Source organism: Tyto alba, unplaced genomic scaffold, assembly GCF_018691265.1.
Source record: "Tyto alba isolate M040663 unplaced genomic scaffold, T.alba_DEE_v4.0 Super-Scaffold_1, whole genome shotgun sequence".
Taxonomy (NCBI): domain Eukaryota; kingdom Metazoa; phylum Chordata; class Aves; order Strigiformes; family Tytonidae; genus Tyto; species Tyto alba.
Window position 1 is genome coordinate 29,132,917 of NW_024881261.1, and position 13,896 is coordinate 29,146,812.

Consider the following 13,896-nt stretch of genomic DNA (forward strand, 5'->3'; position numbering starts at 1 on the left):
CATATTCATATGGTTGTCTGCAAAATCATTTAACTGTAAGTCTCCATTTTCTCACAGTATTTTTGTAATGCTCTTCCCTGAAATAACAAAATAATTCCTGGTCAGTGGCATCTCTGATATAAACCTACGGTAACAAATGAGCCTGCATGCAGAGTAGAAGAATTGGTAGTGGTAGTAGAAGTAAGGTTCCAGGTCTCCTCATCTAGGAATGTGATATTTATTTCATTATTAAACATAAAAATGGTGTAAATTGGAGACAAAGAAATCTAGAAGTACTGGTAAGTGTATGTGTGTTAGAAGCAAATAAAGCCTATAACGTCAATCACATTCCTGCTGACTGTGAATTGTGCAGCTGTACAATTATAGGAGTTTTGCTGTAACCAAGGGAAGCAAAAGCTGCTTCTTTTGACTGGTGGCCCTACCAGGGAAGGGAGGAGAAAGGTGCAATTTAGTTTGGAGAAAGGGTTTTGAATTTCTCCAGTGGTGAATTGCTGCATTCCATCTCTAGAAAGGCATGCCACTGTTTTGGGAGTGGGCTGACATGTATTCTTTCCAATAGAACTATCTTATCTTGGTGCATGAAGTAAAGTATTGGAGGAACAGATCCTCCATCTCTTCAGACTTTCAAACCCACGACAAGAAAATTGTCCTGTAAATCAGATAAGCTATTATCTATGTCTCCATGAAAAGCCACTTATGGCCATGTTAAAATATGTTTTCTGTCTTTGTCACTGCATTCAAGGGTGATGAGACATAGGAGAAAAAAATCATTAGATTAAAAAGGAACTGGGAAGAGAATTTAAAACCAATATCCTAAGGATGACAGAGATATAGTTATGAACAACTCTACACCTGAGTTTTTGTTTTTTTTTTTCACTTCTCTATTAAGTGTTTTAGATTATTAATGTCTATTCTGTAGCTGTAACAAGTTCACAATAGAAGTAAATTTTAAGGATTCCTTTGAAGGTTTTTTAACTTTTTCTGCATGAAAGTTACTTGACAGAAAACATCTGTGGACAAAAAAAATGAGTTCTGCTTTGTGGACACATTTGCTTTATTAAATTAGAAAAGGGGAAGAAATACTTTGAAACATTTTTGAAAGCTTGAGACAGCATTTTAATTTGCAGTTCTCTTGGTGGATGTTCACTGGAATGTCCATGGTTTAATTAAGCTGAACTGAACTTAAATCTTGATCCAGTGTGTACGGGGTTGAAATCTTAAGATGTTGTTTGGAATGGCACCTAGCACTATTCTAAATTTGTTCATCCTGTAGTTTATGATCATGGGGGCATGTATAGCCTTTGTATCTTTCTTGCCCCTGCACCCCTCAACAACCCTCTTCAAGGAGGAAATGAGTAGGACTGGATGGCTAGCATAGGTTGTCCTGGAAGACTGGAGCCATGACATCTGGGAATTGAAGTCTCTCTTCTGCCCACTCTCAGAATCTGAGAAGAACCATATTTTCCCCATTATTCTAGTCCAGACTATTGGTAAATATTATCTGTGTTAATGGCCAAATATGTATGGTTTCTAAGCATGCTTTAAAAGCACCTGTTGCCAAGAACTGGAAAATAGAGGAAATCCCATTGTGTTGTCCATAGCAACTAGCCTTTGCCTATCACTTTTGCAGCATTTCTGGATTGCATTGATCTGTCCTGGACTCTTTAGAGCGTTGTTCAGTGCCTGTGATACTGTGGGTTGCACCTTTGAACATCTTACTGTTCAAAGAACATGAGAATGCAGCGGGTTTTTAAGATTTCTACTGTTTAGCCTGAGCTCCAGGTTGAAAGGATGATGAAGACAGGAATTTAAGTCTGACTGGCTAGTACTTATATTAATGTTCTCTATTAATCACAAGGATTTAAGAAAGCTTTTTATAATCCATGCCTAAAATTCTCTTAATTGTCATAGATCAGCCAGAACAGCCATAGGTAGTCTGTCTTTGACGTGGTGGCATGTGTGGCATCAATTTAAAAAAAAAAAAATAGGTAAAGAATAATAAGAACTCCCTAGCAGTAAAGTAGAAAAAGAAAATAGGTACAGAACACAAATGGGTCAGAATTTGGATGTCATGGTTGGATACTGAGTGTTTAATTTTTAATGCCTGAATACCAACCATTAGACAGAAGAGCATTGCAAGGGGAATGGAAGCAGAAAGGATTAGAGGGAGTTTACTGTGGTGTTGGTATGTCTACAGTATGTGCATCAGCTGGCCTTGGACTACTCCTTAATCTCTCAGCTGTTGATCACCACCACGCAGCCTTTACTTCTGAAGGGGTTCCTACCATTCGTCTGCAGTTTGGCCAGAAAACTTAGTTCTCCTTTGATGCCAGGCTTGTTTCCATGCATATTCAGAGCAGGTATCAGAGAACAAATGGGTAGACACAGTGGTTTGCTCCTGAGCAGGAGTTTTACTAACAATATGACTGCCCTGAGTGGTGAAAGATAACTTTATTGTATGGCTGAGAGGTTTAGAAAGAAGGGAGTGCGCTGATGCGGGAAGGGGTTTTAATTGATAACATTTATCCTTTGAGAACCAATGCATAGTTTTAACTTGAGCAAAACATAAGTGAGTGAAAAAAATTGAAAATGTAAGCAGTTAAAGGAGATGTTGCATATTTGGGTGGGAATTACATAGTTGAAGCTTAGAGTTTCACAGTGCAATGACTGAAGTACAAAGCTGTAAGTGCATGAACAAAGGCTTTTTTCTTTGTTAACAGTATGAGACTCAGCTATGCTTCACATGATCAGAAGATGGTATTTGCAGAAAACTAGCAGAGAAACTCAGGCTCAGAGGAAGAGGACCCGGTAAAAGGTGATACTGATATTTCTTGTGGTAACACAAATTTATATGTTGTTGCTGGTGAGGAAAATGGCAATTGATTAGGAGGGGGAAAACAACCATTTTTTTTTCTTTTTGTTTGTGGCAAATTTATTCTTGGATAATTGTGTTCCACCAAGCAGGGAGTACAGGGAAAGAGTGTGTGTATGGGGAAAGCTTGGGTTAGAAAGCAGATGCTCCTGGCCTGTGGCTGATGCTGTGCCCCGTGGAGTCAACCAGAAAAATGGCTGCGGAACCCTGACTGAAAACAGATAAGAGGAAAAATGATTGTCCTAGGATAACCTAAAATGAGTCAGTGAGATAAATCAGAAGAAAGCCACCTGAGTGCAGTCAGAGAGAACATACCTGCTGAAGAGATGACCCATATCATGAAAAGCTGCTTAATCATATTCTGCTAAACTTACTAATTTTTTTGAGGGATAGAGAATAGGAATAAAATTCACTTTAGTGTAAAGGAATCAAAATGTTGTAAACTTGTGTACAAGTATGAGCCTTTTTATGTGCCTGTTAACGTAACTGTGACAGTGCTTATGGAATAGGTCTGTGTGACATGGGCCAGCTTCATAAGTTAATGCTGAGCCTGAGCTCCCAGATACTCTGATTCCTAACACAAGGTAAGAGGAACACTAGCTTTCAGATTTAGAAGTCAGACTTGCAGGAATAGCCACAAATGTACTGTGCTCAAAAGCAATGAGTAATGCACCTTAAAATTACTTTCTTTCTCCATGAACAACAACTTGTGTTTGGGTCATATTTTCAGCTTTTTCTTCATAGACAAGAGGTCAGGAAACTTTCTGGTTTAAATCAAATCTCAGCTTTTTCTATAGTTGTTTAGTTCCAGGAGGTGTTGATTTCGCCAAGTACTGTGAAACATAGGAGTAACTTGTCAGAGCTGGCAAAGCTACGTGCTGACTGCAACAGTGTGAGCACATAAATAATCAGACAAATTGTGACTACTGGGTATAAATTGACTGACTTATGGAAATTAACGAAATCTCTCTGTCTTGCTCACTGGAGGTCTAGTTTTCTGTATTTGTTATGAGTGATATTGGTCTCTAAAGGTACCTTTGATCACACAGTTAATATACATACTAAGTAGGTTGTCTTTTGTGTAATGCTTTCTATTTGCTCACATTCTGTAGTTTTGCAGCACGAAGTGAATTAAAGGAACTCTTCCCTTTGGTCATTATGAGTGTATGGGAAGTAGGCCATAGTCTCAGCCGAATAGCATTCAGTCTGATTTCCCTGACTCCCTAAATTTAGCCTGAAGAACTGTCAGTGGAGGAAAACCTAGTTAGACTCCATAGCAGAGAAAAGACTGATTTCCTTTGGCTGACAATTCCTACAAGGTTTTTTTTTCAGCCAAATAAAACAACAGCTGTGAAAAAATAAGCCATTGCGCTGATATCAAAGCATCAGCCCAGTCCTCAGCTGTCCCTGCTAAACAGTCTGTTGGGAGTGTAGGTGAATGTTACGGGCTATAGACAGTGACAACAAAGCTGGTGGTGTCCAGACCCCAGCATTTGTTGTCATAAGGAAAGATGTTGACAAGTGTTGGAGGTAGATGGCAGAATGGTGGGCTGGATAGCTAGGAAGATGTGCCATCCCTGATCCCCAGCTGTCCGCTGCCTCTGCAGTGAAGCAGAGAAGTCTCATCCCTGGCCACGGCAGCGCATGTAATCTGGTTCTCCCCAGGGACTTGTTGCAGAGCCACCTGGTTGGCTGCAGATGTTTTGGTTGGTATGTGTATAGGTATTGCTGGAGTATGGGGATGCACAGCTGAAGCCAGAACGTGTGTCTGTGGTGAAGAGAGCATCACCAGGTAGAGTCTAGAGATTAGGACTGGCTGCACTGGGAAACCTGGCCACGTGGTATGGCTGGTGGAGCAAGGAGGTCCTACCAGGGAGCCCAGTGGCGGGGGAGCTACATGGACAGATGACAAGCAATGAGGCAAATGCAATTATTGGCCTTTTGTGCCTGGACTTCAGCTAAGTAGGCACAGCACGAAGGTCCCACAGTCCAGGCTAAAACTCCTGATCTTCTAGGGTTTAATTAATTAATGCTTGTTGCCTGTGCAAGGAAAGTCATAGGCCTGAGCATTTGTCTGTTCCCCCTGTGTGTGACAAATGCCATTTCTGTAATTCTTAAAGGACAGAGTTTTTGTCTAAAGCTTATCCTCCACCTGCACCTGTCTTATCCCTGCTAATTGCTTGTGTGACTCCACCCAAGATCTGGAAAAAGCCATTGAGAGAGGAGGGTCTTGTCTCTGCACTGTTGAGGAAGAGAAGGGTGTCACATGATCTACAGTGCTGTTAGTGAGATTCCTTATTATTCTCAGAAGTTTCCAGAATAAAGCAGACTGTAGTGGGAACTTGCATAAATACTGGCAATTTCTTCTGTGGACAGTGTCTGAAGCTTTTGTAGTGCTCAGTATTATAGCGTCAATTCTGGTTATATTGGTCAATTTGACCTGGGTTATAACTTTATACGGATGTGAACATCATCCTTGGAAGATAGCCTCGAAGTTGACTGCATAATGGACATGCTAGGAATATCTCTTTCCCAGTTAGTGTGTGGCTATTTTTGTGGAGTATAAGATACCACATACCGAAAAAACGATCATCCTGAGGTCTGACACACATTTTAAAAATTATGGCCTTAAAAGAGCTGTCGGTGTTTAATACAAGTAACGTGTTGATATAATATATGACCTATATTATAGAGCTCTGCTCCAAAAGCATCATCTGCTTATTGGTACATCACTTTATTGATACCTATAAAATGTTACTTTTGTGCTCTTTCCCAATGCAGCAAGAAGGATCAAATTTAAAGATATGTAGATGGGCACAGGTGTCCTAACACTTTTGAAATCTGGTAATTTTTTTTGTTTAACTTAATTATGTTGACCAATTGTTAACTGTGTATGAATAGGTTTGATCTCTGCTGTACGAGTGGGTTGGTGCTGCCTGGGCGTTGAAGGAGGGGCGTGCAGGGAGGACTGGAATGCTGCCTGCATTTCGCAGAGGACTTGCTTCTGGGACCTCCCAGTAGCTGTTCTCTGCTGCCAGTATGAAAGGGGGATTATATCAAACAGTGCTGTTTGAAAGGGAACAGGCTTATACAGATTGACATCTTGAGAAAAGCATGGTTATATTAATGAAATAAATTCAATAAAGTGGTTAGCACATTCAGTTGTAAAGCATTTTAGGCAGCGTTCATGTCAACAATAGCTCCAGTCTATGCAAGATAACCTGAATAACTTCTATCTTGGGTATCTTTTCCTGGGCTGAATATTGCAATGAGATTTTCATGCACAAACTTATGTTTACATTAATCTATACAAGCTTTGTTAAGGGTACTTAGAACTGTCAGGTTCAAAAGTCTTTGCAGGTTATCTCACTTTTATTTGCCTGGAAGAAATGCTTGCAATTATTAGAAATTATCTAAGTCAGGGTTTTTTAATATCAGAACATATATCAAAGAGTACGGGAGGGGATTTAGAGAAAGGAAAAAATTAAAATATTTAATTAAGGGGAGGAAGGATGTATCTCTGAACATGTCATAAGATTCTTTTGTTGTGGTGGGCTTGTACACTTTTCGTCTAAGTACTTTGTGACTGGATTTCTTCCTACTGTTCTACTTTCTTTGCACTGATAAAGAATCATAAAATGCTTTTGATGAAATAGTTTTGGGATGCTAGATGTTTCAACAAATGGGTTGAACAGTGCTGATTCCAAATACTTATTTCTGGTATGAGAAGTAAAAAATTCTTTAATTTGTAACATGGGCTAATTTCTCTTACATGAGTATTTTTCTTTCTGGAATTCATGTCTTTGAAGGAGTTTCTAGAGGTCTTTCAGTAAAGCTGAGTAGCTCTTATCCCTAAATATTTTTCAACTAATTGGGACAGTAATCTTACACTCCAGTGTACAAAGGACACTAGCAAAGTCCCCATATCAGTTTATAAATAGGAATATACTGTCACTGTAGTTTTGATGGACTGAGTTCTGAATGAAGTACTTCTTCTGTATAGATTTTATTTTAAATCGGCTCTTCATTAGGAAAAAAGCTCCTCCCCCCCAAATTGGATTTTGATATTAGAATAGTGAAAAGATAATTCAACTCTTTCCAAGTGGCACTATATTTATTTAATTTAGCCTTTTCTAATTAAGGGGGTGTTGTCCCAAAGCACAGGAGCGATAGCTTTAGGTGAATGAATAGTAAAAGTTACTTGAATTGTCAGAGAGCAAGAAGAGGTGGGTTTTTTTCCAGATTAGAAAAAAAGAAGGAAAGATGGAAACAGTTTGTGAAGTGCCTCTGGGTGTGGGCCCTACACAGTTGTCTTTCCTTAAATTCAAGAGCTTTATTTCACAATGAACATCAAGCTAAAATAATGCTGAGAGACGTTGAGGAGTTTGCTCAACACTGCTGTTTGGGACCCTATCTCCGCTTCTTCAGCCAGTACCGGTCAGGATAGTTTTACTGACTTTGGTGCAGTCTAGATTCTAATTCTACGGAACAAGAGTGGCTGAATTTTCATTAGCTACTGGAAAGCAACAAGCTTTGTTGACTCCAATTTATTTAAGTGCATCTGGCACAGTGCTTTAAAAATCTGTAAGGAAAAAAAAAGCTTAAATTAAAAGTAGCAGCTGTGAGATTTCCCTATGGTATTGACGTATTAAGGATAAAATGCTGTTGAAGAAAATGGCAAGGTGCTGGGGAATGCTGGGAAGAGCACACACAAGGAATTTGTAATATTGTCCAGGCTGGCTTTAATATTTTTAGTTCTAAGGAAAGTAACACATGTAATACTGATTTAGGCCACCTACATTTTGTGTCCATTTCTCTGACCGTTTAAGGTGCTTTTAAGTTAAATTTTGACCTGCTTTATCAGTGTCCCAAAACTACTGAGATGTTTAACTTTACTTGAATAATTATTTAATTGACTAGGAAGCTAATTACTCTGGCTGTTCAGTCGTCATACTCCACTTAGAGACAGGTTATATAGCCTTTAAACATGTTGAGTAATACTAAGATTAGCTCTACTGATGTCATGAGGTCTAATTGTGGAGTAAGTTGCCATCATGTGAATGAAGGTGGAAGGCTGAACCCTTTGATACAGTTACCTGATACCTTTGAATCATCTGGACAATAATGGAAATTAAAATCTCAAAGGTGTATTCTAAATCCAGTATGAATGTTGTTCCTTTAACATGGAATGATTGTAGCTAAAGGTTTACACTCCAGCCTTACCTAGGCTAAGAATTGAGTCATAGAGAAACCTATTCAAAGGCCAGGCCACTTAAATACAGCTCCGGTCTTTTCAGTAGCACTTGAAAAACTGGAATAAGTATGCAGAGACTTATGTGAGCAGCTTTTCTTTGATGCGTGTTGTACTTGTAATAGAGAATGATGAATTTTAGTTCCCTTCAAAATACTTAAATTGGTAAGAACTCATAATTTTCCAATGTTATAAGCTCATTTTTCATTGCCATACTCATAATTTGCTATTGTTCTTTAAACAAACCTTAATTTTCTTGTGACTTTAAGTGTTAACTACTGTTTAAAATAGGACACACAAGAATTTCAGGTCACCTATACTACTGCATTTATCATAGAACTACATTTCTGTATTTAAATGGTCCTAAATTAGTTTTCTAGTTCTATCACATACATTTGCAATTCCTATATGAGAGAAAATTAATCACATATTAGAGATCATATCTATCTGGAGTTAACAAGAACTCTACTTACCCATAAAATCTGTAGCTCTCCAGAATGGGGACAGTAAAGAATAGCTGATCTGTACTGTGAGCCTTTGTCCTTTACAACTAGCAAGCTGTGAATAAGGGGGGATATTTTATAGCCTTCAAGCTGATGTGCAGCCCCCACAGCATGCTCGCTCTCTTTTCTCCTTCTGTCTTTTTCTGACCCGGCTCTTCAAATGCATCTAATACTCCATAATTACTTAATCCTCCGCCCACTGCTTGTGTTTCCAGTTCTTAGATGTCATTAACAGAAATGGAAACACAGTAATTATCATGCTGGGAGAGAACTTTTCAGATCTTCAAAATAATTTATATTGAATTTCCCTCTAATGTCATTCAGAAGAGTGATTGTTGAATCTAATAAGGGACAGGTTACCAAGAGAGACCACGTCCATTATTGGCATCTAGGTACACACGCCAGGTTTAAAAAATGTTTGGCTTCTAAAGTCTAGCCAAAATATATCAATGTCTAAATCTTACCTGATAGGTGCTAAGCGCTTGAGAAAGCATGATCCAAACTCATATTATTCTGCTTTGCACTCACTGTTTAAGTTTGTGTGGCTGAAACATATGGGAGTATTTTCTTTTCTTCCGTAGACATAACATTAGAGCCTGAAGCTGCCATCTCTGTCTTACTATTTTTGACCAATTAGAATTTTTTTTTTTAAACATTTTTTTAGTAATTGTTTTGAATAAAATAATGCTGTCTTTCTAGCAGTGGTTCCAAAAATGTATATTTTCTCCTGTTGCTCTTTTCAGCCCACTTCATTGGAGAGTTGAACCTCTAACAGGTAAGAGCCAGTTGCACGATGGCTTACAAAGTATGTGCTGTGTGCTATTCAGGATGCATTACAACCCCCTAGTGTTGCTGCAGTGTGGGCTAGAGGAAACACTGTCTGCCAGTTAATACTATTTAAAGATTGTGCCAGTAAGCAGATTGAGCTTCCCAGTGTGGTGCTGCCTGGTTGTGGCTGCGTATTGCGGTGTCTGTGGTAGTAGCAGTGGGCTCCAAGTCTGTGCCGTTCTAAAACTTTGCTGCACCACGGAGCTATAATTGTTGTGGTGATTATAACACTGGAGGGAGTTTAAATTGCTGACTCTTAAAGATAAAAAGCGATCTGATAATGAGTTTGGAGCCTCCTGTTAGGGAGGTTGGGATGTTTTACTGACACTCTTGCTAGATAATTAAAAAGCTGGTCCCTTTGGCTGGGTTTATGGAGAGGGAGGATGAGCTGAATGCTTTACGGATTTTTTTTTTTTTTTTTTTTTTTTTTTTTAATACTAATGGCATGTTTTGCTAAGTTGCAAATGAATTGGAAAATAGAAGTCCTAGGGTAAAGATTGCTACATTACATCTTGTAATGGGGAAAATGTTTGCACTGTCACATTCAGAAAAATTGTTCTACAGATACTAGAGAAACATAGCATGTACGTTTGACTGCTTAGAAGGGGCCAAGATCAGTCATGGATCGAGCTGCATGTGGCAAAATGGTAAGACCTACCTGCCAGTTTCGAGATTAACAAAATTAATTGGTTCTTGACTGCTTTTGGATATCAAAGGTACTACTCTTTAAGGTTAGAGTGAGGACCAAGTCTTAAACAGGATTGTCATATGCTGCCAGCATAAGCAGAGGTTGTGACATTTCTGAAATGCAAGCAAGAGGGGTAAATGTTAGCATTTTATGGGCAGATGTGGCAAACTGGAAAGCCCCAAAAGAGACAGAATACAGAGGGGACGAGCAGGTGGTGTTACTGCAGTAATAGGTATGCCAGAAACATTCAGTCTCCTCAGGGGCCAGTTCCAGTGTCTTTTGAAGTCAATGGGAATTTTTTCAAAGGAATACTGGATAAGGCTCGTGGATAAATAGAAAATGGTAATAACAAAAAAGAGAAAATAACAACTTTTCTTTATAAAAGACTGAAGACAACAAAGGAAACAAAATGAGGTATACAGTAAATGGGTGAAGACAAGTAAGAAATCACATCAGATACACTCATCTTCAGTGTCATTCATCATCTTGCTGCAGTGAATACTAGTGGGAAAACAGGTTCATAATACTGCACAAAGCACTAACAAGCAGCCAGGTATGGAAATCCTGTGCCAAATGAACTGTGGTTTTATCTGCAAGCTAATCAGTTATAAAGATTATGGTAAAGATAAGACAGTATGGGAATCCAAATTTATAGAACAGAGCTGTCAAGCTAAAATGTTTTCTATTTAAATATAATCCTGCCAACCTGTTGTAAGATGCACTGCAGAAGGGTCTTACCAACACCAGGTGCTTATTATGCTAGGTGCTGCACAAATGCACATGGAGCACTTTTTGTGCTGGGAAAGTTTAGAACCAAGCAGAAAAATCATATCATAGAATAGAATGGTTTGGGTTGAAAGGGGCCTTAAAGATCAACTAGTTCCATCCCCCCTGCCCCGGGCAGGGCCCCCTTCCCCCAGCCCAGGGTGCTCCCAGCCCTGTCCAACCTGGCCTTGAACCCTTCCAGGGAGGGGGCAGCCACAGCTTCTTGGAGAAACCTCTGCCAGTGCCTCACCACCCTCACAGGGAAGAATTTCTTCCTTATATCTAATCTAAATATTTACCCTCTTTCAGTTTAAAAGCATTACCCCTCATCCTATCACTACACGCCCTGATAAAGAGTCCCTCCCCAGCTTTCCTGTAGGCCCCCTTTCAGTACTGGATAGGCTGCTATAGGGTCTCCCCTGGAGCCTTCTCTTTAGAAAATATCTCAATAGTAACCTGGTGGAGGGTCAGTGGCAGAAGTGATGAGAGGACCCAGTTGTGTTCGCTGGGTGAGGGAGGCCCAAGTTCTGCTCTGGTGAAGCATTAGCTGGTCTGCCCTCCTGAGAGGGGCAATGTGCTCAGGTCTGAGACTGACCGTGTACCTGTACAGCTTCTGAAACAGAGCTTGGTCATGGGGGACTCTGCCTGGGGGACCTGAGGTATGTTTATGTCCCCTAGGCATGTCCCAGGACTGACAGATGTGGAGAAAATATTTTCTCTGCAGGTGCTGAGGAGAAAATTTCTTTTGCTGAAAGCAAGTTGTCTAGAATAAATGGCGGAGTGTTTATTTCTTTCTTAATTGATTCACTGCTTTAAGTTAAATTAATCTAATATTCTGCATTGTGATGGAGCTCTCATTTGAAGGTTAATTTACTGCTTTAATTTTTTACAAGGTGGAAATTTGATTTACTCGATCGTGGCTTCTAGTAGACTGGCCTCTTTTCAGAAAAAAAGTGGACAGTTTATACCTGTTAATCTGAGCAGTAAAATACCAGAAAGACTTACTGTAAAGGACTCTCTACACCGGGGAATATACAGTGCTTCCATATATGGTATTGTTTTTCTTCTCTGCCCTTGAATGCTAGTGAAAGGCTATTTTTGTCTGGTTCACAGGTCTAGTAGATGCAGTTATTTGGGGAAAATGAAAAGATTTTTAGAAAAGAAACTATCATCAGCTTACTTGCTCAACATGAGATTTCTGTGACTATGATGAAAATAAACCTAACAGAAGGGAAAGTGGAGGAGTTAGATCAAAGGGTGAGCATATTGGAGAGTAGAGCTAGGACCTGTGGTCATGCTTCAGCAAACATTTTTGGGGAAAAAGTTGACCATAAGCTGATCTACAACATCCCATTAAGATCCACTGCAAGTCCCATTCTTTTCATGGGGGCATATTATCACACAGGGAGTAGTGCACAACATCACAGTGCTATGAGACATGTGGCTGCAGTTCCCCCAGCATGCTGCAGTGCTGCTGCTCTAGCTGTGTAGAGGACATTAAAGATTTATTACTCTCTGCAATTCAGATTACTCTGAAGTACTTTGATGGGGAGTCCATATTAACAAATACCATTACTGGGCTTAGAGGTACACTTCTAATTTATTATGAAAATAATTACATATTCTATCTGTAAAAACAAGTAAACACAATTACCGGAGTTCTGTCCAAGATTTTCTGGAAAGAGGCACACACATCTACTGCACTCTGGATTTACTGTGCATCCTTCTGTGCACGTCAGACGTGACCTGAACATGCTGTTTGGCTTGGATTTTTTGATGTTTTACAGTTCTCTTGTAACTATAGCCCTGAGTGGGCTACAGAAATCCCCAAATCCAGGACAAATTTCCATTATGTATGTGGAGCACTCTGGTCCTAATACACATTCTAGAGACCCCAGTTGTGCATATTTAGGGGCCACGTTTGGAATTCTGGAAATTTTGTCAGGGTTGTACTGGGACGTACCTAATGGTCATGTTCTCAGATTAAGTACAGTGTTTCCTAATGGCAAAAAAAGGACTTGTCAGTGAAAGAGTGTATGAATTGCTGCTGTCACTACTACTTTTCAAGCTGTTTTTACCAATATGCCCTCAATATTATGAGAAGAACTTGGCCACCAAAACCTTGTCTACCTATTAAAATGCTGTGGCTTTATGAAACTGAGGCAGTGGGCCCTCTGAATGCCCTTATCTCACTTTCAGACTGATTTAGGTTGATATTCCTAATAAAAACAGCAACTCTTATGCTCATAATGGAGACACTCCTACCACAAATTTTAAATTAATTACTGTCCTGGTTGGGGCTGGCCTAGAGTTCCCGTTGGTCTGTCAGCGGGAGCAGTGCTGCAGCACCCTGAGACCCCAGGGGCTCCCCAGGTCCCAGTGCCCTCACCTGTGTGCGGGGGCGGGGGGAGCACAGCTGGAGGGCTGGGCCAGGATTGGCTGATAGTCCATGTCATGTGACCTTGTGCTCACTATATAAAGGCAGGAGAGGGCCAGGAGGGGCTCTCACTTCCAGGAGCGTGGTTGTGGGGCCTTGGTGTTTGGGATCGTCGACTGGGAGCAGGCGGGTGGTGAGCAGCTGTATGGTACATTACCTGCTGATACTGCTGTCAGTGTATTATTCTGTTACTGTTATTAAACTGTTTTTATCTCAACCTGCGAGTCTCCCTTTGCCCCTCTGATTCCCTCCCCATTCCCAAGTGGTGGGAGGGTGGGTGAGCGGCTGTGTGGCATTTAGCTGCTGTGTGGCATTTAGCTGCTGAGTAGGCTCAAATCACAACAATTACTTAAAATGGATTGTCATTAAGTCAGAACCATGGTTCAGTGTAAACAAGTTCAGCTGGCCATGGCACCTCTTTGGACCTTTTTTCTTCCTTGGCTGCCAAAAAAAAAAGGTGATTGCCTCTCCTGTATGTGTAATTAAGTGTTCCACTCGCTTTAGAGATCTGCTCTTTAAACTTTTGGTCATTAGAGTTTTTCTCCGGTTACT

General features: G+C 40.1%; 1 protein-coding gene across 1 annotated transcript in view; it reads right to left on the reverse strand.

Moving 5' to 3' along the window:
- The window catches only part of LOC104360131 (rap1 GTPase-GDP dissociation stimulator 1), a 38,873-nt gene extending 30,100 nt beyond the window's left edge, over positions 1-8,773 (reverse strand). The window contains exon 1 of the mRNA XM_032994091.2: positions 8,597-8,773. Within this exon, the coding sequence (XP_032849982.1) occupies positions 8,597-8,600 (4 nt within the window). The 5' untranslated portion in view covers positions 8,601-8,773. The remainder of the gene's footprint in view (positions 1-8,596) is intronic.
- Between the last annotated feature and the right edge of the window lie 5,123 nt (positions 8,774-13,896).